The sequence below is a fragment of the Eleutherodactylus coqui genome, chromosome 2, assembly GCF_035609145.1.
Source record: "Eleutherodactylus coqui strain aEleCoq1 chromosome 2, aEleCoq1.hap1, whole genome shotgun sequence".
Lineage (NCBI taxonomy): Eukaryota > Metazoa > Chordata > Amphibia > Anura > Eleutherodactylidae > Eleutherodactylus > Eleutherodactylus coqui.
The window spans coordinates 129,197,196-129,222,990 of record NC_089838.1 but is presented as its reverse complement, the minus strand read 5'-3'; the positions used below and the strand labels follow the sequence as shown (position 1 = coordinate 129,222,990).

The 25,795-nt window shown below is 38.6% G+C and overlaps 2 protein-coding genes across 2 annotated transcripts in view; both read left to right on the top strand.

Annotated features, from left to right (window-relative positions):
- The window catches only part of DCN (decorin), a 66,858-nt gene extending 62,725 nt beyond the window's left edge, over positions 1-4,133 (top strand). Inside the window, exons 7-8 of the mRNA XM_066591510.1 lie at positions 1,659-1,797; positions 3,592-4,133. Of these exons, the coding sequence (XP_066447607.1) occupies positions 1,659-1,797; positions 3,592-3,786 (334 nt within the window). The 3' untranslated portion in view covers positions 3,787-4,133. The remainder of the gene's footprint in view (positions 1-1,658; positions 1,798-3,591) is intronic.
- A 10,583-nt stretch (positions 4,134-14,716) lies between these two features.
- Positions 14,717-21,857, top strand: LUM (lumican). Its single transcript, XM_066591509.1, has 3 exons — positions 14,717-14,905; positions 17,165-18,076; positions 20,057-21,857. Exons 2-3 carry the CDS (start codon positions 17,188-17,190, stop codon positions 20,206-20,208), a joined length of 1,041 nt encoding a protein of 346 aa, XP_066447606.1. The 5' UTR covers positions 14,717-14,905; positions 17,165-17,187; the 3' UTR covers positions 20,209-21,857.
- The last annotated feature ends 3,938 nt before the right edge of the window (positions 21,858-25,795 follow it).

Genomic DNA, 25,795 nt, shown 5'->3' with positions numbered 1-25,795 from the left:
GCTGCTGAAATGTAACGGTAGAAAAAGAAATATTTGGAAGACGTCTTTGGAGCAGAATGTATTGTTGACAGGGCAGCCTATTCTATAGAACTGAGTGGACATGTGTTAGGGAGCTTGAACTCAATAGTGTCCCACTATGCCAGACCAACAAAGACCACTAATGATTATTCATGAAGTGTGTTGTCCAGTCATAGAGTTAAGTCCAAGGCTGCCATGACAACTGAACGCTGTCATGGCCGCTGAACGTGGATGTTGCTGGATCCCTGGCTCACTCGGTCTCCATTTTCTACAAATGATCATTTCTATGTAAAAGCACCAGAATGATCATTGGTTGGACAACTTGTCAGGCATCTGCATCCAACAGGTCATCCTGTATAAAAGGGTCCTAAAACTTAAGAACTTCATTTACATTTCTGCAGACTTCAGACCTGAAATCTTTCACCATTCTTTGTTGTTGAAATGTTTGTCCACAGTTTCTTCATGTTTTTTTCTTCTGGTGATACTGTAGTCCCTACCTAATAATCTGAGTAAGGAAAAACTATGTCGGCTACATGCAGTCACACACAGTTCTGCTACATACATTGTTCATCCCATACGACAGGGATCAGAATCAGTACAGCACTGGAGATGAAGGACCTGTGATGACATCACTGTCATGCTCCGCCCCTGATCCCATGATGGTGATGTCATCAAAGGTCCTTCATCACCAGTGAGGGAGTTACATACTCCGCCCCTTATCACATGATGATGACATCATCAAAGGTCCTGCATCCTTGTGCAGATTACAGATGGACTACAAAGCCCCTGCGGCCTCAGTTGCTATGGAATACTAACGAACACCTAGCCGGACAGCAGCCCGCTGCGTACAGGACCGGTGATGATCTGATCACTGTCATGGGATCAGGGGTGGAGCAAGTAACTCCCTCACTGGTGATAAAGGGGCTTTGATGATATCACTGTCATGTGATCAGGGGCGGAACATGTAAGTCACTCACAAACCTGCTCACTCACGCACAGACGGACAGTTCGTCATTAGTAGTTTGATCATATTCCCTAAAAAAATAAACCATTTTGGAGCATCTTTTCTAAGAGCTCTACATTGTGCTGTTCCTCTGTTATCTCTCCAAATTTATGAATAAATTGACAAGTGGGTGTTACTAGCTGTGGGTGTTTCTCTGCATACATTGTCCAATCAGTGCTTACAGTGGCACTTCTTTGATAAGATGAATGATAACACCCAGTTTTCAATTTATCTATAAATTTTTAAGAGGAATAACAGAGGATCTGCACAACACAAGGTTATGAGAAAGGTTGCTTAAGAATATTATAGAGAATGAAATTATGTAGATAGACATTCCCAGACAGCTCACAGGCTCTCTTTAAGGTTTTGTTCACAATTGGAAAATGCGTTGCAGACGTTTCTGTAGCAAAACATGGAGTTGTTTCTGCAGTATAAATATGGATTTCTCCAAAGCCTATTTAGATAAATGGGACAGTTTCGGAAATTAATGTACCATATTAGAGGTGTGTCAGTTGAGAAACCTGCTGACAATTAATTATGACAACCACTAGAAACACTGTGTGAATCCATTTCTGTACTACAAATATTTTTATTTTATTATTTTTGTCTATTTAAACATTTTTAATTATTTCTGCAGATTAGGTTTGGGCTATAATAACATAATTAATGTTGAAAATGGATCCATTGCCAATGTGCCTCATTTAAGAGAGCTCCACTTGGACCATAACAACCTTACTCAAGTGCCTGCTGGACTCAATGAACATAAGTACATCCAGGTAAAATATCAGTTATAAATAATGTAATCAGTAGCACAGTAATGATAAGCAGCATCAAAGTAGACTGGGACACTGCAATGATAAGGAGCATCAAAGTAGACTGGGACACTGCAATGATAAGGAGTATCAAAGTAGACTGGGGCACTGCAATGATAAGGAGCATCAAAGTAGACTGGGACACTGCAATGATAAGGAGTATCAAAGTAGACTGGGGCACTGCAATGATAAGGAGCATCAAAGTAGACTGGGGCACTGCAATTATAGGGAGCATCGAAGTAGACTGGGACACTGCAATGATAGGGAGAATCAAAGTAGACTGGGACACTGCAATGATAAGGAGCATCAAAGTAGACTGGGGCACTGCAATGATAAGGAGCATCAAAGTAGACTGGGACACTGCAATGACAAGGAGCATCAAAGTGGACTGGGATACTGCAATGATAAGGAGCATCAAAGTAGACTGGGACACTGCAATGATAGGGAGCATCAAAGTAGACTGGGACACTGCAATGATAAGGAGCATCAAAGTAGACTGGGACACTGCAATGATAAGGAGCATCAAAGTAGACTGGGGCACTGCAATGATAAGGAGCATCAAAGTAGACTGGGACACTGCAATGACAAGGAGCATCAAAGTAGACTGGGACACTGCAATGATAAGGAACATCAAAGTAGACTGGGACACTGCAATGATAAGGAGCATCAAAGTAGACTGGGATACTGCAATGATAGGGAGCATCAAAGTAGACTGGGACACTGCAATGAACCCAAGCCAAATTCAGCATCCTTTAGACCAAATAAAAAAATAGACAGTACTCCAGCAGATTTAGAAAAAAGGGAAACTATTCACCCATATGAACAGAAGCAACTTTACACCCCTCCATGGGGCCTTTGTCAAGCTTGATACATATGCCCATGTGGGTATGTTGATTATGATTATGATACTTAAAATAGTAAATAAAGTTTGAAATAGAAGTAAAACATTTCCCGCTATCATCTGTATTTATCTCTGTATTGCAGGGGCCCTCACTATGTCTATTATGGAATTTCATTATCTTTGATTTTGCTATATATTTTACCAGCAGCATTTCAACAAGCACAATCAATCCTGGGTTAGGGCAAGAAAATAGAGGGTCATCAGACTCCCGGTGCTTTCCCCCCAGCCTGTTATAAGGCTTATGTTTTACCACAGACTGTAGCCTATGTCCCATAGGCAAACTATTGTCCATCATATATATTGGTCTATATTGCTCTAGGGTAAATGCAAGGGATTACAATGCCCCATAACGGCCATTTTTATGTCCTCAAATTATTCCCACATGCATATTATACTATACTAGATATTTATATTTATTTATTATATGTAGTCATTTTTTCAGTGGTCACTATTATTATTCATTAGTTTATTTTTTCTGTAATGTTGTACAGTAAAAAATTCTTCTGATTCTAAATAACTAGAGATGAGCGAGCGTACTCGATAAGGCAAAATACTGGAGCGAGTATTGCCATTTTTGAGTACATGCCCGCTCGTGCCAAAAAATTTGGGGGCCGGCGGGGGGTGGCGGGGGAGAGCGGGGAGGAACGGGGGGAGATCTCTCTCTCTCCCTCTCCCCCCGCTCCCCCATGCTCATTCCCACAACTCACCGCTCACCCCTGCCGGCCCCCGAATCTTTTCTCACGAGCGGGCATGTACTTGAAAATGGCAATACTCACTCGAGGATTTTGCCTTAACGAGTACGCTCGCTCATCTCTATTAATAACTTTACTAACATTAGCTATAATGGCATTTTGCAGGTTGTCTATCTTCACAATAACAAAATTGCTGCTGTTTCAACAAATGACTTTTGTCCTGTTGGATACAATACAAAGAAGGCTTCATATACTGGAATCAGCCTCTTCAGCAATCCTGTCCAGTACTGGGAAATCCAACCAGCAACATTCAGATGTGTTTATGAACGCTCTGCAATTCAGATCGGAAACTACAAGTAAACGTGACGGCTATTATTCTATCAAATAAAGTCTTCGTTTTTTTGTTTCTTTGTTTTTTTTAATCAATTTTCAGCCCTAGCAACTAGTAAAAAATGCAAATACTGGGATCTCTGCCAAAGTATATTTTGTGCCTGTATTTCATGAAAATATGGCTTCTCCAATTAAGAGAGGGTTGCTGGTGATGTCTATCATGTATTATCATGAATGTAGTCTACTTTCCATGAAACACGGGGATTGTTTAATTGTAATGTAAGTAGCATTTTGCTAACTGAGGAATATGTACGTGCTGGTAAATCATGGATGACATTTTTGCTTAAAAATAACAAATTAAACAGAATTTTTTCATATTTCTTTCCTGAAAACCAAAGTGTTATGATAATCTGTTAGGCCGGAATGTGTTTGCTCTATGCTCTATTTTTCTGCACATTGGTGAAAAGAAAGAACACATTTTAAAAAACTCATTAAACTATTGGCCATTTCGATGGTTGAGAGCATTAGTACTAGAGATAAGCGAGCACACTCGCTAAGGGCAATTACTCGATCGAGCATTGCCCTTAGCGAGTACCTGCCCGCTCGGAAGAAAAGGTTCGGCTGCCGGCGGCGGGGGAGAACGGGGGGGGGGGGGGATGGAGGGGAGATCTCTCTCTCCCTCTCTCCCCCCCGCTCCCCCCTGCTCACTGCCGCAACTCACCGCTCACCCGCGCCGGCAGCCGAACCTTTTCTTCCGAACGGGCAGGTACTCGCTAAGGACAATGCTCGATCGAGTAATTGCCCTTAGCGAGTATGCTCGCTCATCTCTAATTAGTACATGTTTTTTTGTACGAGTAATTGCACATGGCTTGCACGTACAAAAAGTACAGTAAAATACGCCGGTGTGCATGCAAATACGCAACACCCATTCTGCAAAAATCTGCTTACGCTTGTTTGAATCCGGCCTTAGAATACATTGTCCTATTAAACCTGAAGTTGGGAGTGCAAGCCCATCAGGGCATCAAAGAAATGTGCCATGTGACCCCTTTCAGAGGTGGGAGGGGCATGTAGGTAAGCTATTTCCAAGCTCACTTGGCTTTTGGGAGGCTACTTATTGTATGCATTTGCACCCAATAATTCGTCATTTTTAAAGCATTTCATAAATGTAATAAATGCAGAGAAACTGTCCTGGGGACAAATTTCCTTTTAGAAGAGGCTGGAATGTTACTGTATCTCTTAGCATACTAACTGGATAAGATGTTCACTGATGAACGACAACACAACCCTTATGAACTGTCTTTATGCCACTCATCTCCTAGCGTGTTCTCCTCCGTTTATGTCCTATTGATGTTGCATTGTCTTATTTTTTTTTTTAAATCAATATAAAAAAATGCAACAGAAAACCACTGATATTCTACTCATGCATATATCCGTTATATATCTGTAATATTAAAACCAAACAATTTATTTTCCAAAGCAGACCTGGAAGGTACTTTTCCATAGTGTACTAAGCATGTAATCTTGCTATCTCTTGGTTTCACTTAAATACTGTAATCTAGTAGGCATGTATTTGGCTTCTCATCTAAAACTCCAATAGGAGTGTGTATTAAATTAAGTCAGAAATAATTTTACTATGCAAAATAAAAAATGTGCTGGACCACTGCTTTGAAGAACCACATGTAGACTTGGATCGGAAAAAGAAGTGCATACGAAATCCATGGACTGCCTGGATGTTTTACTGGTTTGAAGTGTTTATTAATGTCTTATGAAGTTACAGTAAATTGCAGATACTCTCATCTGTCAGACATATGTGAGCTGCAGTACATACAATATTTGGACTAGAACATGTTTGGTTTAAATATGGAATTATTTGTAAAGTGCATTAAAATGTCAGAAAGCTGAATCATGTTGAATCTTATAACTTGTGTGATGCCGTATTTTTGTAAAGTTAATTTGCCATGCTATTTTCCACAAAAATGCATGTTTTTTGCTAAATACATACAGTTTGCACTATCATTGAAAATATCATATGCGCTGCTTTAAAATTGGAGTGTTTTATACTCTTTGAACTCTCTGCCTGAGGACATGTGATGGCAAAATCACTAGATTAGAGCGCTATGATATTGCAGAATATAGGCACTAGATAACCAGCGGCAGAAGTGTAACTTGAAGCTTCTGGGCCCCAATGCAAAACCTGTAACAGGGCCCCCAACTATAATGCTTTACTCATAGTACTGGGCTCCCTATAAAAAGAAGAGAGGCCTTATGGGCCCCTAAGGCTCCTGGGCCCGGGTGCAACTGCCTCCCCTGCACCCTCTATAGTTACACCAGTGACCAGCAGGGTTGCTGATCTGGGTCTTGGAGAGGGTAGGAACTCAAACGTTGAAACAGGGATTATTATGACTGCCGTTATGGAGTCGGGAAGGTATTCTTTCCTCCAAATGAGATAAATTGGCTTCTGCCTTGTTGGTGGTTTTTTGCCTTCCTCTGGACTAACAAGGGCGGGTTGAAACGGGCTGAACTAGATGGACATTGTCTTCCTTCAGCCTAACATACCATGTTACTATGTTGAATTATATGGTTTTATCTATCAGGGCATAGCAAAAAAAATATCTGGCCTTTAGAAGGTCTTGAGTTAGGTAGATACAACCTCAGAAGAACACTGCATGACAAATCATTTAACAAAAATTAGTCTAAAATCCAGAAGCAGTGTGGGAAATATCAAGTACACCCTTGCTGCTTCCATAGGAATTAAGACGGTTAGTAGCAGCCAGGTCTTGCTAATCAAATAACCTTAACTAATTATTGTCAGCAAGGATAACCACCTCTATAGAAGCAGACGTTTTGTCCATTTGCTGGTCTGGAACAGCAAATGATCTTAAAGAAACAACTGTTGCTGGTCATTAATGGGTTACAAGACCATTTCCAAACATTTTGGAGTCCATTATTCTACAGTGAGAAAGATTATTCACAAGTGGAAAACATTCAAGAAACTTGACAGTCTTCTTAGGAATGAGCGTCCTATTAAATTCAACCAAAGATCAGATCATGCAATGCATAGAGCAACTGCAAAAAAAACCAAGAGCTATATGTGAATGCAATATTTATTGCATCCACATATAGCATCCTCCACTGTGCTGGCGCACCATGTATTGCTATTAAGGAGCTGGAGTGACGTCTATGGTCACATGCACCTCTATAGTCAGCAGTCTTATAGATAAGCAGCCAGGATGGGAATGGTCATCGGGGACAACAGAACATGGCTTCAGCAAATCAGGAGGATACAGAACTGGAGACTGCATTAGTGAGGCTTGATTTGCATCGGTATTTTGGTTTCCATTTTCTTGCTCCGTTATGGAGCAAGAACCGAATTGTGCTTAAAGCACCTCATTGATTTTAATGGGATCCATTTGGTTTCCATTTGAGCATCCAGCGTTTTACAGGATAAAATAGTACCGCATGCAGATCTGTTTTGTCCTCTATTTTATAGAAATTAGACAGAGATGCTCTGAACAGAATATCCAACACTGATGTGAGCAAGGTCTTGGTTAACAGTGATGAGATTTCAAAAGCATATTCTATGTGTTGTAACATGTACAACGCGTTTAATGATATTTAGATTATGTATGGATTCCCACATACAACACATACATTCAAAAGGAACGTAAACTATCTTGACATTGCCTGCAGCCTAAGATTTTTAATGACATTTTTGTAAAGAATATAAGTGTATTCCAGATTTATTGCCCCCTTTCTGAAAATAGTGGTCACATATCTCCCTCTCCTCCTCACTGCAGGCTCACTGCATCCCTCACAGTGAGATGGAAATTGAATGGAGCAGCAGTCAAGCATAAATGGTGCAACTCTATTAATCTTCAGTGGCATTACCAGAAAAGGTTCGGCGTTTGTATTTACTATCTCTGGGAGTAGCATTGAAATGAATGGAAAGGCACTGCTTATTCTACAATGCCATTCTATTCAGTCTCTTCCTCACTGCATGGGGTGCAGGAAGCCTGCAGTAAGGAGAACAATGGGACATGAGATCTTTTTTTTTGGGTTCGGTGGGGGTCTCACCAATGAGACTTTTATCACCTATCATATGTATTCCTAAAGTTTGTTATGCATTTTTTTTAGTCCCACAAGAAGAATTAACCATGCAATTGCTTAGTCACATATACAGTATGTTGTAATATGGTATTGTGCCTGTACTGTTATCCTATTACACACTGCCAGAGTAAAGGTGTAATAGGTGTACTACTTTGACAGGTCTGGAGGATTTCACTAGGCCTCTGGTTGCTATGACAACTGCTTGGCACTCCATGAGCGCATTGCAGAGGTTCAGTTGAGTGACCTCCTTCTACCTAACCACATAGATGATGCAATCAATATTGACCATGGTAACTAATTGGTTGAACAGCTTGAATTGGAGTTATCTCTTAAATTCCTTTCTGCAGGCAGGTCTCAGCTGTATAATATAGCCAGCTTCATACAATACTTTCTGGCTTTCACTGTATGTGTATGGCGTAAGTTGGGGAAAGCTAAAATTAGTCTCCCAGTTTGATAGTAACACTGTGAATTATGAGTAGGGGAGATCACAGCCACCCTCCCTCCACCCTCCACCCACAATCTGTGGAGCTCTGACGAAAGAACCTCCACATGACCAACGCACCAGGACAGCCTGACTTCTGCATCCATCAATCTACCTGCTGGGCATCACCGGCCACCAATCCTTTGCAGCAGCCACTGCTGGCAAAATGTGTCCCCATCACTAATAAAGAAGAGGCATTAATGCCTTGAAATATGTGTCTTATGCCGGTACTACCAATTAACAAAGAAGTCACATAATAATTAGAGATGAGCGAGTATACTTGCTAAAGGCAATGGCTCGAGCGAGCATTGCCTTTAGCGAGTATCTCCCCCGCTCGAGACTGCAGGTTCGGGTGTCGTCAGCGGGCACGGAGCTGCGGGGGGAGAGCGGGGCGGAACGGAGGGAAGATCTCTCTCTCCCTCTCTCCCCCCGCTCCCTCCTGCTGACAGCCGCTACTCACCACTCCCCTGTGCCGGCACCCGAACCTGCAGTCTCGAGCGGGGGAGATACTCGCTAAAGGCAATGCTCGCTCAAGCAATTGCCTTTAGCGAGTATACTCGCTCATCTATAATAATAATCCTTTGGATTTGGATTTTTTTTATATACTAGCAGTTTGTGCCCTACCTCCAGTAAATTTTTATCTTTGACACTTCCACTATTAACATGCCCACCCTTACAGGTGTGGTGTTCACCTCGGTTAGCTAAATTTGAATTTCCCCACCAAGGACTAGTTTACACCATTGGGGAGATTCTTCTTTCCCTCCATCCCCAGGGAGCCCCAACTACATGATACTCATCCATTATTGGGGATTCTCCTTCTTTTCCATCTGCTTTTAACTTATTCTTGATAAATGATTTTCTTTGATTAATTCTAGTACAGTTTTTGTTTTAGCGAAATACTAAGTTATTTCACTTTCAAAAACTTACTATTGCAAGTAATCCATTAAGCTCTAAAGCTTTGGAAAATATAGTTCAGCCAACTGAGGCATAAAATTGCTCAAATATTTACTGTGTGGAAATACATTGCAAATGCTGCAACAACTATGATTTCAGGGTATATTACTTTTGCTGCACTAGATCAATGTTTTAACTTTAATCCCCAACTAACCACAGCTTGTAATGATTTAAGGAATTATTTGGCTGCATCTCCACGCAGCGAAAAATGCTTGACTTTATTGGCAAGATCGTGCACCCATTGGCTGCGGCTAGGTGGAGTCTCAGCCACAAGCAATTTTTGCTGCGTGGGAATACAACCTTAGTATTGCACAATCATGGTCAGTAATCAGGTGTTCTCTCTATCAGATATCCTGAAATAACCTGTTTGGGGTACTTGAGGACTGCAGTTCAGAAACGCTGCTCTAAATAATCACAGGTAGACCACCAGTGTAACTCTGCCTTTGCAGTGTATTTCATATTGGTCAGTTGGGCAGAGGAGCCAGCATTGAGGGTCTAACATTGGTGGCATCTTCCCTTATGAGGTTCCCCTTTAAAAATAGACAATCACAGGTCACATGAAATCCAAGCAGCTCAGTATTAATGAACACAAGTACAGATACAAGGGCACACAGAGCTTTTTAGTTTCTGTCCATTTAAGAGACAAAATATGCATATTGGTTTCAAGACTCAAATGAGGTATAACAATTTTGGCTTTTCAGTAAACATAATGTAGAACAACATCATACAGTAGCACTCCATTTTCTATTTTGGAACAATCCATCACAATATCAGTGACCTCTGCTGTGAAGACTCCAATTGTATAGCTCATCCCCTTCAGGCTGTGTATTTTATGCTTGTCTTCTGGCCTCCAGGTCACATGACCAGCACTCCATGTGCCGCTGTTAATTGACCTACTTTATGTCAACTGTTTTAAAGAAGAACTGTCTTTCTTGCCCATAATATTTAATCACAGATCAGCTTTCATTTTATATTTTGGTCTTCAAAATGAAAGCTGTTCTGTGATTGGTTACTATGGACAAAAAAGACAGTTTTTTCTTTATGACAGTTAGCATAAAGCTGACCCATTAACTACGAGATACAAAACAAAAGTTCAAGTAATGATCATGTAACCTGAAGCTTAAAAGAAAAAGTGCAAAATACACAGTACGGAAGAGCTGCAAAACTGGATTCTTCACAGCAGAGGTCACCGATATTGTGACTAGATTTCCCCAAAATAAAAAAAAACCCAGAGTGCGCCTATAACATTGTAAAATAACCAAAAAAGTAGAACACTGAATACAGAGATCTCAGCCAAGACTATGCTGCCTCACAAAGTCTTACACCATGGTCTTATATCCACCAGGTATCTAGCATCAGTATCTCCCTTTCTCAAGTTCGCTCTCTCAGGCAAGTGTTGCCCAATCCCACAGCATCTAGGTCTAGCACCTCACGTCGTAGCCATATGCAACATTTTGGGTTTAGACTCTCCATCAGGCTGCCAGACCCTGAGGTGGATTTTAACTCTTGCTCATAAAATCAATGTTAAGTAAATCTGCCTCCTTGTCTTATCATTTATCACAAGTCACAAAGGTAAGACTCTGTTGCCACACAGTAAGTATGACAAAAAGTGACTCCGCTCCTTCTCACAACGTTTCCTACAGAGTGAGAATAACTGGTTCAACCTCTCTCCCGAAATTGTCTAGGTTGACCTTATTTGAGAATATTATGGTAAAATAAATAAATATATCATGACTACTGCCAACAAGAATGTCCACGTACAGGTCAACAATGAGGAAATCGAAGTAGTTAATAGTTTTGTATTACTTGGCTCCCTCGTCGATCATAATGGCAGCTCAACAAGTGAGATAAAGAGTTGATTACCACTGGGGTGTACAGCCATGGTGAGCATGGACCCAATATGGAAGTGCAAGGATGTCTCAGTCACAATCAAATGAAGGTTAATTACAGCCACAGCCTTCCTGATTGCACCACATGGCTGTGAGATGTGGACAGTGAAGATAGCAGATACAAGAAAAAATGATGCTTTCAAGCTGTGGTGTTGTAGAAAACTTCTATGAATCCCCTAGACAGGTAGGGTGACGCAACGAGACAGAGACTATCTTGCTTAAGACTCATAATGAGGGCAAATTTGCTTGAATAAAAGAGATGCTACTTGGAATGGTCAGTGGTTAAAGGAGCAGGGAAGACAAAAGACACGATGGCTGGACACCATCAGGAAGGACACAGGAATGGACATCAAGCAACTGAAAGCAGCTGCAGAGAATAATGAAGCATGGAGAGGCCTGGCCTACAGAGTATCCAAGAGTCAGACATGACTGAACGGATAGAATTGGAATGTATATATATATATATATATATATATATATATATAGTGTTTGATTTGTACTGCAAAATGCAATAATAACATGATATGCTATGAAGGTGTGACAAGTATCAGCTTGTAAAGTCAGTGCTTACCAGAAACCCTCCAGTATAATTCCTACAATAGCATACAGCTGCTGTTTGCTGAGTCAAATCAAAAACTATTTGTCCTCCTTCTCCTGGACATTTTAGTTTGGACACTGATCTGAATAGCAAGTGTTAATTGCAAGGTAAAACATTAAGCCATAGTTATTTAGCGTGTATCAGTAATTTTCAATTGTTTTGTCAACTATTTAATTGCCCTCTTAACTAATTAGTTTGCACAGTTATAGATAAACGTATCGCCTGAGGTGACAGTTTTTACTCCCATATAGTAGGTGATGTGACAGATCATTTTTCACATGTTAGTGTTTAGCACTTGGATCCAACAAAGAGTGAAGGGGTCAGGAGCGTTATCTGAGCTGGAAATCATCTCCACATCACAGCCGTACATTCTTGAAAAGATTCCATGGAAAGCACTACAGTCAGCACAGAACTGATTGAAGTCAGACTTTTGGAAAAGACAATTTAAAGATGAGGCACACATGTACAACTAAACGTATAAAGTGCATTCACTAGAGTGTATTCATTAGTCTTAAAAATTAAGCTCCTTAATATTTTAGCTCTCATTAGAAACCTTTACTTATTATAAAGTGATCACTTTGAAATCTTTGACTGTGTGGTCGCGGTCAGACCAGCGAATTTTTTGTATAGGCGCGCTAAAAAATCGCTCCTATTAGAACCAATGCTTTCCAATAAAAATGGTCACATGTATGTTTTTTAGAAGCGCTAAAAAATTGCATCTGTAAAAGATAGGACACGTGAATGCAAATGCACCTGGTCACATGATTCTTTTCTACTCGCAATGTGTGATTTTTTTTTTTAGCGCCTATTAAAGATGTAAAGTTAATTGGCAATAATTCTAACTTTTTTATTCAATATTTATTGTATTGGATTCTTTTTAAGGCCTCTTTATTGTAAACATTGAACATGGTGGAAATTGGTCTATTATTCCTTCATCACATGACCTTACAATCTAAAAGAAACATTAATTTCGCCGTTAGTATTCTGGAACTCAGGCGAAATACTAGCACAGTTTCTTTCTGAAGATCAGGTGAACAATCCCTCAGAAATGAAGCAGGGTCACTGACAAAAAGGATGAGCAAGACAGAATTGGCTTTCCAAGTGGCTTTTTGTTCTGCTGCTTTTATTCTGTTATTATCTTCTATTCCCACTCTTGTAAATAACACACTCAACTCAAGGTCTCACCTACAGGGGGTGGACAAAAATATGGAAACATTGTACGAAGCAGCCTTAATTTACATGGGATTATAAATCTTATTTCACAAGACTACTAGTAAATTTTACCTGTATCAAAAGGGCAGCTCAGTGCTAATGATAAAAATCCCTCCTAAGGATCCGGGATCCACACATGTGTACTACAGTTGAGTTATTAGGCGGTGCTGTAGTTGTTGTGTGATGCAATACAGCGTCAACATGTGGTAAATGTCATTTGTCGTTCTGCGCAGTTGTGGGGGAATCATTGGAGAGCTGACGGAATTCTAACATGAGACACAATTGTTGGGGCCCATAGGGTGGGTGCTTCTGTAAGAAAGGTAGCGTAAGTTTTTTTTTTTTTGTATCACAAGGCACACTATCTAAGATTATGACCACATACAGTAAGACTGGAAAAAAATGCATCCGGCAAACACCAGTGTGGATGGAAATGTGTGTTGAGTGACAGAGACAGACGATCATTGTGTAAGGTTGTGATGTTTCTAGACTTTTGTACACTCCCTGTATGTTAACCAGGAGAAAGTGAAGCTATAACTTGATCCAATACAAACACAATATGTTGTCAACCTAAAAATAAGGTAAAGTCCCCTGGTGCAAGCACCGAGTCGTGACTGACTCCTAGGGTGACGTCACATTGGTGCAAGCACTGAGTCGTGACCGACTCCTAGGGTGACGTCACATTGTGACATTTTGGCAGGGTGGTTTGCCATTGTCTTCCCCAGTCATCTTTACCCCCAGCAAGCTGGGTACCCATTTTGCTGAGTCAACCTTGAGCTGGCTACCTGAACCATGCAGGGATTGAACCTGCAACTTTCAGGTTGTGAGTGAGTGAGAGCTTAGGACTGCATAACACTGCTTTGGAAGTGTGGAAGAAAACTAAGGTACCTTGAGAAATTCAACACAAAGAAGGGAAAATCATACAAAGTCCATATACTATAGAGGCTGCCCTGGATTTGAACAAAAGACCTCAGTACCAAAAGGCAACAATGAACACCACTGAGCCACTATGCTCCCCATTGTTCTTTCTTTACTGAACATTTGAACACAAAACATCTACAATAATGGTTATTTCTATAGGAAGCAGTCCATTTTCATAAACGGCCACATATTATCTTGCTTTGTATATGACCGATCCAGGGTATAGTGCTTTCTTTTGCATTCTTTAGAAAACAATGGCTCTTTTGACTTACCAAGGTTTACCCCTGGACATGAGCAACTTACTGCAAATACAAGAATATTTAACCCAACTGGTTATTTTGCTGTTTCATAAACCTTTAGTAAGGATCACACTTACAGAGACATCAATTACTCACTACACAAACACTACATGATTGGACTAAGTTTAAACTGCATTAGATTAGTATTGGTAAAGCTATTCTGCACCCACTGCACTAAAGTACGGTATTGTTTAAATTATGAGTACAGAGCATAACATTTCTTGTGAGACAACAATCTGAAATATATCTATGAAATCAAATACAAATGTTTGACCAAACCGACTTTGTGTTCCAGAGCTGGAAATTGTGGTAATGTTCTGTAGACTTTTTTCCGTTGTAGCTTAATCTGCTTCCAAAGAGCAAATATAAATTATAAAAGTTAAAACAAATTGTCTGTGTTGAGTTTTTTCTTTCTCAGTTACTACTTATGGGCTGTGCTTTGATAGCCTTCCACCTGTACTTGCTCAGAAAGCAATAATTTCACATGCCACACCACAAGCACACCATGATGACATAAGAGCAGTGTGACTGTTTCTTTTTTTTTTTCTTCCCTCTTTTCTTTTTGCAGCTCTGTATTACAGTGGTTCTGGCAGGCAGTTCTCTCCTGACACTGTTTACAGCACATGATATTTGATTCAGTCTCTTTTTTAATCTGCGTGGGGAATTAAAGAGAGCAGCATCAAAGAAAGAGGTAGGTGATGTTCACTATTATGTTTAGAAGGACTCTGCCAAAACTGATTTGTACAATACTTAGTTCAATTTTCTTTTAACTTTAACCACTCTATCTACTATACATTACACAACATTTAGCATAATGGGATCTATTTTATGCAAATACATTATAATCTTATCCCCTTGCTGAAGTATTTCTTTCTGTTAACATCTGTGTAAGTTTAATAGATACAGATCACAATTTATGTGTTTGCTATACTGCTTGTTATAGCATCGTATTGAACTCAGACATTGACTTTGCATTTCTTTTCAGTTTGCTTTTACATTTTATGTCAAATATACCGGACACAAGCAGACAGCAGAACCCATTTCAGTAGCTTTCTTTCTTTTCTTAAAAAATGAATAAGTTATATTTCATCTGGAATGCATCTATAATGTATGAAATTAGCAATCATCCTCAATGATTTCCTGCTGAATACGTTACTGGAATGTATTGTTGAGAGATTGTTGACTGTAGTCTTTGGTTGTTACTGTTGCTTCAATTACTCAATCATTGAATGTGAACAGTAAGGTAAGAAGCTTTGGAAGTAATGTATTCAAATAAGCAGAAATACATTAATGAAATGCAAATGATACAAGTTGAATTGTATTTCTGAAGAAGTTTCATTTGACTTTACTTTTCACAAGTCAGATTTTCGGTTTGCACAGCATCAAAGACCTGAATAAATGGCTTTGTAAGGGGCTACAGTTATAAGCATGATAGGTTTGAGAAGCCTAATAGTATATTATTGTGCCTTCGAACTGAACATTTGAAAATATTTTCCATTTCAACGCTCAGACACTGCAGTGATGATCTTAAATACTCTCTTTAGGCAAAACCATGTGTGGATGTGAAAAACTGTATAAGTATAAAAGAAACACTTGTTCTCTTCTTTTTATGGATTCAATCCTTGTTTTGCAAAAACTGCACCAGAGAGTATTGTGTGAATGCAGCCAAATGCTCCATGGAGATGCTGACTGACTGCAATCACATGAGTTTGCAAGAGTACACCAATTAGTACATCTATTAGGATCATTGCTATGCCCACTCATGCAAGCTTTTATGAAATTTCTTCATATGATGAGTAACAAAAGTATGCGCATATTGCGGCTGGAAAATACCATGCAGCAATATAAAATCATCAATAACGAATACAATGAGAATAAAAAATTTGGCATTTTTAAACTGATACAATATACAGAGGTATATCACCTCTCGTTCTTCTCCTGGCTAAAGAAAATGTCACCTAAATGCTTGGAGCACCAACATCTGTAATTAAATCCATTTATACCCCGCCTACAAGGTGGGACGTTTTAGCTTCCTGCTGCCTCAATTAAGTTCCTCTACCTGAATTGGCTTTTTTTAATCAACACCATTGGATATTTATCCATTGGAAGACAACGTTTAGTGTTCATGTGGAAACAAATGAATAAGTATTGTTCTAGTGCTCTAATATTAATGTTATGAATCTGTATTCCTGCAATATATGTCAAATATAGGAAAATACATCAAGCCTGAAATGGCATGGAAGACAATTAAGACACATGATTTTAATGTGTTCTTCTTGTGTGTGAGATCAGCAATCATCAATTGGATTGTTTATTCTAAACCACATTTAAGATAAATGGGATGGGACAGATCATTTTAATTTACACCTGTTAGATACCCTATTAATAGTATATTACATATAGCCAAGCATGTTACAATGATGACCTTTTAGTAAGCATACTCTTTGAAACTGAATGCCTACTTTACCTATTTGATTGAGAAGGAACAGTTGACATGTTCAATGGCACCATTCTTATAGTCTGCCTATGGAGACTTGGGATGGGTACTTAGCTATCAGACCCTCCAGTTTGATGTTGCTAGGATATCTATAGGGATTCCCTTATTTTTCAATGTGTGTCTTGTATATAGAGTGGGCAATAGCTGTTTAATAACATATGCCATATCTGTATCTGCATGATCTTTATTGTTAGGACACATCAACTGCATAACACTATGTACAAGTACATAACAATGTCCAAATGTGTCTTTTCTAACTTATGATGTCTTTTGCAAAGAAATTCCATTAAATATTTAATTGTAGAAGAGATAATTGAATGCAAATAAATATTCTGCATATTGAGGAAAAAATAAATAATGGAATAGAACAACATTGAGTCATCATCTTATGTGAAAGTGATTAATATAATAGAATAATTCAGTTAATCATTTCTTTCCTTTCTCTTCTTTCAGGTACAATACAGTAAATTATAGATATGCATCTGCAAATAATTCCCTTACTTGTACTGCTAATTATTGGCAGTGTATACCCCCAGTATGATTATGACTATGGTGTACCAGATGATTACCCCTCAAATTTAGCACTTGGACCCTCTGGTCCTAATTGTGCACCGGAATGCAATTGTCCATATAATTATCCTTCAGCTATGTATTGTGATAACCTTAAATTAAAACAAATGCCAATAATTCCTACTGGAATTCAGTACTTGTATTTGCAAAACAACATGATTGAGGGTATAGATGATGACACATTCAAAAATGTCACTGATCTGAAATGGCTTGTATTAGACCATAATCACTTAAGCAATGCTAACATTAAGAAAGGTGCATTTTCCAAGTTGAAGGAGCTACAGAAATTGTACATAAGTTATAACAACCTTACTGAGCTTGTGGGACCACTGCCAAAGACAATGACTGACTTGTATGCAACCAACAATAAAATCGCCAAGATTGCATCTAACATTTTAGAAGGTTTGGAGAATCTTACTATTGTACACTTGGAGCACAATGCTCTGAAAGAGGATTCCATCTCTGGTGCATTTAAAGGTGCTAAATCACTGTTGTACCTCGACCTAAGCTATAATGAGATGACAAAGCTACCTACTGGACTTCCACCAAGTATAGGTTTCCTTTATTTTGACAACAATAAGATTGGCAATATCCCAGAGGCATACTTTCAAAATTTCAAAGCTCTCCAGTATCTCCGCCTGTCCCACAACGATCTGAAAGATTCTGGGGTACCTGGCAGTGCCTTTAATGTCTCATCCCTTGTTGAGCTGGACCTCTCTTTTAATTTACTTGAAAAAATTCCAGCTGTGAATGAAGGCCTGGAAAACCTCTACCTGCAAGTCAACAAGATTCAGAGTGAGTTGATGTTTGTAGTTCATATTAAGATGAATGTAGGCAAAGGTTTGACTTGAAAACATGTGACTTCTATGATATAGAAGTAGATGTTCCTTGGAAAGTTTGTCAATATTACAACATTCAATTTAGTTTTGTGAAGACTTTTTCTTATAGTACTTGTTCATAAATGTTCTGATGCTCTGCTTTTACATCAAGTTTATTCAATGGGTTTGAATGTTTTACATTTTGTTTGTAAAAAGTTAAAACATATTATAGCTAGAGCCCAGACTTCCTGATAATATAAGTTGGGTGGATGCAATCTCTATGGTTGCATGTAGCAGTCTGATTGCCATTAGGGAGTCGGGAAGGAATTTTTTCCCCAAAAGGGCTAATTGGTTTCTGGCCTTGGGGTTTTTTGCCTTCCTCTGGATCAACAAAGTAGGATAGACAAGCTGGACTAGATGGACAATGTCTTTATTCAGCCTTACATACTATGTTACTATGTTACTATAGAGCATATCCTTTCTATATGTATGGGACAACTTACATGGAGCGCATGGACTACATTTTAATACCAAGTATATTAGAATTTAACCTCTAAATGTGTTCAGCTATTTTAGCCCTTTTTGCCAAAAATTACCCAAATCTACTACCTTCTCCCTCGTAAACCAACTTTACTATCCAATTTGTAAAAATAAGATTTCTTTTTAAATATAGCAGTAAACTGTTGAGATTGTAGATTGTGCATGTTTGAACAAGCGGTCAACAGAAAAGCAAATGATTTTTGTTTCTAGTCCAAGACTGAACCATTCATGGGGTACCCTTCTCAGACTTAAGGAATTACATTTGTGCAGTTGTGTATGGCGCCTTTTCACTTTTATCACAAGTACCAAAAATGCCTAAAAGTACTGTGCACTAGCTAATACATTAACATTTTATTTTGCATATATTTATCACAGGGTCCATCATGTATAAATAACCTTTACTATTAGTATCTTACATATGCAAAAAGAATGCAACAATGAAGTAAAATAACAAAATAAAACTCACATCATGTACTCTAGTCTTGTATTCTGATGGCTGTCAAGGGAAGGAAACTTCATTCAGCCCTTTTAAAATATAATAGGGTCGAATAATGCCAAATTATTTCAGAAAATAATTTAGGTATCGTAAATGGAAAATCAATATTTCAGTATTAGATTGTCATATGCAATGATCTGTTCTAACAGGTAAATCTTACTTTCTGAAATGTTCATTTTGTATTTATCTTGCCTACTGGCTTCTCTAGTTTCTACTTTAATTGCCTAATTCTGTGCTATGATTAGTTGAACGTGTGAACAAATGAATAACATAAGTTGCATCCAAGAGATAAAAGTCAAGGTAGCGTCAATGGCATAAATAGGATTTTGTTCACCTTGTATCTAACAACCTTGGCCAACACAGAGTGGCTTGTTGTGGCCTCGTTTTCACCTAGTCCCCAAATTCTATGACCCCTTCTGCCTTTGGGTAATACTATTTATGTTTTTATCACCCTGTTCACAAAATGCAGAACTATTACCCCTAACAACCCTATTGTTCTAAATATGTCAGAACAGTAATGCTACAAACTCAAGTACAAGTAGAAACGTTGGAGATAAATATTCTGCATATGAGATGTTCCTTAAAGTACATTAAGAATTAGTGTGACTGTTCAAACTAAATAGAAAGTTCTAAGATATACCGGTAAACTTTTACATTCTACCTCCCCAACTGACAGGTTCCAAAGTGTATGAATAGGAAACAAAGTCTATACCTGAAAGACACAAATGTTTGATGTTTGTTATAGAACAGCAACCGGTTTATTAGACCTCATCAGGTTCTCTGAATTGAGGGGCATCCAATAGTGATTAAGCTATAAACACTTAGCACAAAAGGACGAATTCACTTGAAATGTTGCTAGACAACTACAGTAGTTATTGATAAATTACTGTGATGCATCTGATGCAATTTCTTATGTTGCAGAATTTGATGTGAGCAGCTTTTGTAAGATTATTGGACCACTGGATTACTCTCGAATTAAACATCTGCGCTTGGACGGAAACAATATCACCCGAGCTGACTTCCCTCAGGAGCTCCACAACTGTCTCCGCATGGCTTCAGATATTGAGCTATAAAAAGGAAGCTTTTGTTAAAGCAGTGGTTGCCAAGCTGATGATTCATTACAATGCATTCAGGTTAAAGAAATTTTAATAAAATGTATAAATACTGAGACATGAATCCTAAGAAATCGTACCAGGTTAAATGCATGTGATTCAAGTCTAAAGATCTAGGAAATAAGGCAAAAACATAATTTTAGCTGAAGCAATATTTTAATAAATGTATAGCAAAACTTGAAAAAAAAAGATAAAAATACTAAAAACTATCCCTTGATGGGAGATAATGCTGAATATTAAATGTAAATATATATAGCATATTAATGGTGGTCTAGTATGGAGTACAAAACATTTTTTTAAGTTACTGAAAGTAGTCTAATATATGCAGCAGGCAGCATCTGCAAACACTTCAAACATATATTCCATCAGAATAACACTTTGTAAGATGCACAAAAAGGCAGTATAGAGAAGACACAAAGTATTGGTAATAATGTAAGGCTATGGTATAAGTGATTGCACACAAATGGAAGCCACACTGGGCATCATGTAAGAAAACTAGTGCAGACAAAAAGTGAAGGTATTGCCCACTGCAACCAATCGGATATCTGCTTTGATTTACAGACAAAATAAAAGCTGACACCTGATTGGTTGTAATGGGTACCGCCTCCAGATCTTGCCTGCATTAGTTTTCATACAGAATTTCTCTGTACAAAAATGTCAGTTCCTATATAAATATGAGACACTATAGACCATGTTCACTAGACCATTATTTATGTAACATTTCAGCATGGATACATATGTTGTAGTGTAGCATGTTTAAAAAAAAGCAGATAATGCTAATATTCTGGGCTATAAATTCCAACTATATGTATAGTTTTAATTCACATTCTAGTTTTCTTTTTTTTTCTTACATGTAATCTTAATCTACTCAGACCTCTTTGTTCTGTTACTTTCATAACCATAATTGTATGTCAAGCCCACAGATGTACTCAGGTATTGGAACTTCTCATTGAAAAGTAATACTGAACTAGTTCATGCGATTTTAGCCTTTTTAGAACTTGACACAAGTTGTGTTTTAATTAAAATCATCTTGCTAGGAAGTCATTCTATATTTTAAGCCTATATAAAGACTTTAGGGTCCCTTTGGTAATACTTTGAATGCCATGTTTTATATTGTGCATTTCCATATTTGATATAATAATGAATAGCTGGTTATTTGTTTATCCATCTGATGCATTTCTGATTTCTTCTTTGCCAAGAACATTATGTCATAATAATTGTTAAGGAACAACCTTGCATAATGGCAAGTAATCTGCTGTGTGGACTACTCCATTTGTTAGCAATAAAACCTTTTTTTTTTACAATGTTAATGTTTCACAAAAGCCTTTTATTCAAAGCATGTGACAGCGGAGGCATAACTCGAAGTTCTCTGGCTCCATTGCAAAATCTGTAGCTATCAGAATTGATGTATAATACTGGTCTCCTCTTATGGACCAGAAGGGCCTTTGGAACACCATAGGATGAATGCAACATCTGGATCTCATATAGTTAATCCTCTCTTTGAGAACATTTTGATTTTACTTTCAATGCAATACTGTGATTTTGCTGGATGATGTACTTTGCAATGTTGAAAATGTTAATTGTTTAATAAAGAACATAAAGAAAATCAATCTGGACACCAGAAAATACCAAAATATAATATATATTTTAATATAATAAAATCTGCATTGTAGAAGGGTGTACATATTGTACTAGTCAACAATTAGCACTAACATGTAACTCTGTTTTGGTAATGTTTTATTAATGTTTAAATATACATATACAGTTTACTAACATATTGAGGCTCTATTCAAATCACATTTTGAAGCGCATAATAATATTTGTTTTCTGTAGACAAATAAAAAGCATCCAAATGTATGCCGTAATGTATTCATAAGTTTCTATGAGGCATACCTATGCCATAACTGTGCACCTGACATGCATCTGGCAGGTTACCATCTGGATCAGTGTTTCCCAAACTCCAGTCCTCAGGGACCACCAACAGGTCATGTTTTCTGGATTTTCTTAGTATTGCACAGGTGATGTAATTATTGTCAGTGCCTCAGACATTGCCACAGGTGTACTTACTATAGAATATCCTGAAAACATGACCTGCTGGGGGTCCCTGAGGACTGAGTTTGGGAAACAATGATCTAGATACTGTTTCTTGCTTGTCAGGCTATCAATAATGTACTTGTTGCATCATGCAAGCTGCAATCAGGAAATGGAACTGGGGTGACGTCTCTACATCAGCCTGATCTACATGACTGTACCTTGTGTGCTGTTGAATTCCTCTTTCCTGTCACTGTAGAGGCTCCCTTGGGAGTCATCTGTCTGGAATCCCTCAGTGTTTAATATTCCCTTCTTCTCTTTCCTGTTTCAATATCTCATGTAGTGTGTGGACTGATCGGTCAACTGGGACGTTTTTCTCCTAGCTGGCTAATCAGTGATAACCAATGTGTATTTATTATGGTCCAACTTTCACATGGGTACTGTTTATTCCTCTGTGTGCATGTATGCTGCATAGACCTTTTGTCTGTTTGTCTGGTGTTATCCATGTTTGACATGAGTCCTGTCTTCCCCAAAGTCCTATTTATTTGTGCCACCCATCTGAATGGTTGTTGGACATCTGAGTCTTATTTGTTCCACTCATCCATTGGTGGGAGGACATCTGAGTCAAGTCCAGTCAACTTTCCGTCTGTTGGTGGGTGGATGCCTGAATCACATCCATCCATTTATGGATGTCTGAATCCCCTCTGTCCATTGATGGATGCCTGAATCCCCTCCATTCATTGGAGGGTGCCTGAATCTGCTCCATCTGTTGGTGAACGCCTGAATCCACTCTGTCTGTTGATGGATGTTTCCATCCACTCCATCTGTTGGTGGAAACCTGAATCCATCTTCGTCTGAAGGTTTACAGGATGCCTGTATCGTGACCCTGTTCTCTCCTGTCTGAGGTGTTTGGTGTGTGAACTCCTGTCAGATATGTGCCTTTTCCTAGCCCTGTTAGCATCACCATTTACTATGTATCATTCCCTATTCTACATCTAGGACCAGGCTGGATCCCCTAGGTTTGAAATAGGAGGCCGTCCTTATCTGGACAATTGGCTTGCATTTAGTTAGGGTCAACCAAGCCATAGTTGGTTAGAAAGAACATTCTCTCTTTTGTGTTTCCCTTGTTTTGGTGATATTATATGTGTGTAAGTTTTTCCATTATGGACATTGTAATGTCTTGGTGTGACGTTTTGGTGACATTTGTTGAGTGCATCGTAGCAGCGCCCTTCACAAATAGGACAATACTATGGTACAATGAAAGTCAGTGACAGACGTATGCTGTACAACTTTATTGTCATACAGATGTAGAAATTTTGTACATACAGTTCAGTATATATTTTTTCAGGAAAATTATATTTACTATATATCATAGGAATTGAGCCTAATTGCAGTATGTTGAGAAAAAAAATGGAACACACATCATGAACTGTGTTTAAAGAATAGACATCACTATAACAAATTTCTTTAAAGGACATGGCCAAATTTGCATAGATTTTTGTTATTATTCTTCAAATATTTAATTGATTGATTAGATTGTCTTCATTCAAAATTGCATAGCATCGTCATTTTGATGTTGTAGAGTCTGTGTAACTCCTTCACATAGCTTATTGTGCTGCTACTTTTGACATAGATCTGACAGATATATATATATATGTGTATAAAAATCCAATACAATGCCAAATAAATATTGGATTAATAATCTAAAAATAGACCCACTGGGTTTGTGGCTTCGGTGGATGACACAGTGAATCCAAAACAACCTTCAAATAATTCCACATGACTGGAAACAAAAGCATAAACCTCCCTAGTAGGGCTAGCAGCATGGTAGAGCAGCCACTTTCCAAATGGATTACCACAGCATTCAAACATCAAAGAAACAAGAAAAGCAAGGAATAGATGCTAATTACGATAACCTCAAATGCTGAAAAACGCAAAAGAAGGAAAATGGAGCACTTACATCTATGGAAGGAGAGGTAGAACTCTCCAGTACCTCTCTACTGCTGCCTACATGCCAATCAGGACTACTGAGGATAACACAAGGGATAAATTCAAGTTTTTTACAGCATTGCCAGCTCAAGCCCATGTGCTACATGCTAACAATGCTAAAATCTGGTCTACACTAGCTACAGATATAGTGTGATGAGAATTCTGAATATCATACTATACTCAACACTATACTCAGTATAAACTATACTGAGCAGGCATTTGTGGAATAAATTTTTGAGTTTATCCTGGGTATTATTCTTTAGAGTCCTGATGAGCATGTAAGGGGTGGAGAGGCACTGGACAGTTCCTCTTTCCCCAGACATTGTTATTGCTCCATTTTCCTTCATTGCTTTTTCCAACAGTTGATGTTATGGTACCTAGCCCCTATTTCATGTTTTCGTGTTTCTCTACAGATATGACAGCACACTTGTCCTGGTTGTAATGGCTTTCTCAACTCTCCCATTTCCTTCTCTCAGTGTTTTAAGAGATAGCAACAGAAAGGATGAAGAGGATTTATACAGAGCATCGGAGTGTGTGGGAGGGCATCCATCCAGGTTTTCCTAAGAAACAGATCACAAAGACTGTAGATTGGAGGAAAACACAAATGGTGGTCTGAAGGGAGAAGAAAAATCACAAAGACTGTGTATAGGGGCTTAAACAGATGAGCGTGATTTTGTTCCGTTGTGCAGCTATGAAAATCATGGCAGCACAATGGGATTTCGATTGTTTCATTTCCACTATTGGGATTAATAGTACAGGCGAAAAAAGGTAGGATTTGCCCTATCTTTCTCGCACATAGCTTATACTACATGCGAGAAAGATAGGGCAGTACCTATCTTCCACCTTTTTTTTCCAACTCGCACGCTATAGCGCGGAGTTTGAATAGTGCAAAAAATTACCAAGGTTCATGCGCTAAACTGAATATGGACTAATTACAAACTAAAGCAGAACTTATGCTTACTGGATATACAGGTCATTGCACACTCTACAAGTTTCACTCTGGGAGGTCTGCCAGAGTCCTTTCTCCAAACAGGCACAATACACTACATAATGCACATAATACACGCTCCTGGATAGTGGGTGGTTGTTGAACTTCTCCCTCCCTTTCCTCTTCCCTGGGCTTCTCTTCTTTTTTCTCTCCCCCCCCCCCCCCCCCCTCTGTCCCTTTGAGGTCACCTATTGTTTTTTTTTTGCAGTGTACTGATAAAAGGATCCCTTCAAGACTGAAGGCAGACAGCAGCCCTTCAGTTTGCTTCCATCTGTCATTGACTTTTATGCAAAAAACAAAAAGGAAAGGTGCTTTCTGTTTTTTTGGGGGAGGCAACAATAATGCTGCAAGCTATGCTTTTTTTCATTCAGAAAAACTAAAAGTGAATGGAACTGTGTCAAACTGAACTCAAACTGAGAACAAAAAATGTTATTGCTCTCTATGGGTCCAGTTTGCTTCAGTTTTTTTATTTTAAAAAAATGAAAAACAAAGTCCGAGGGACAGACACAGATGTGAAACCACCCTAAGTAACTCTGAGAA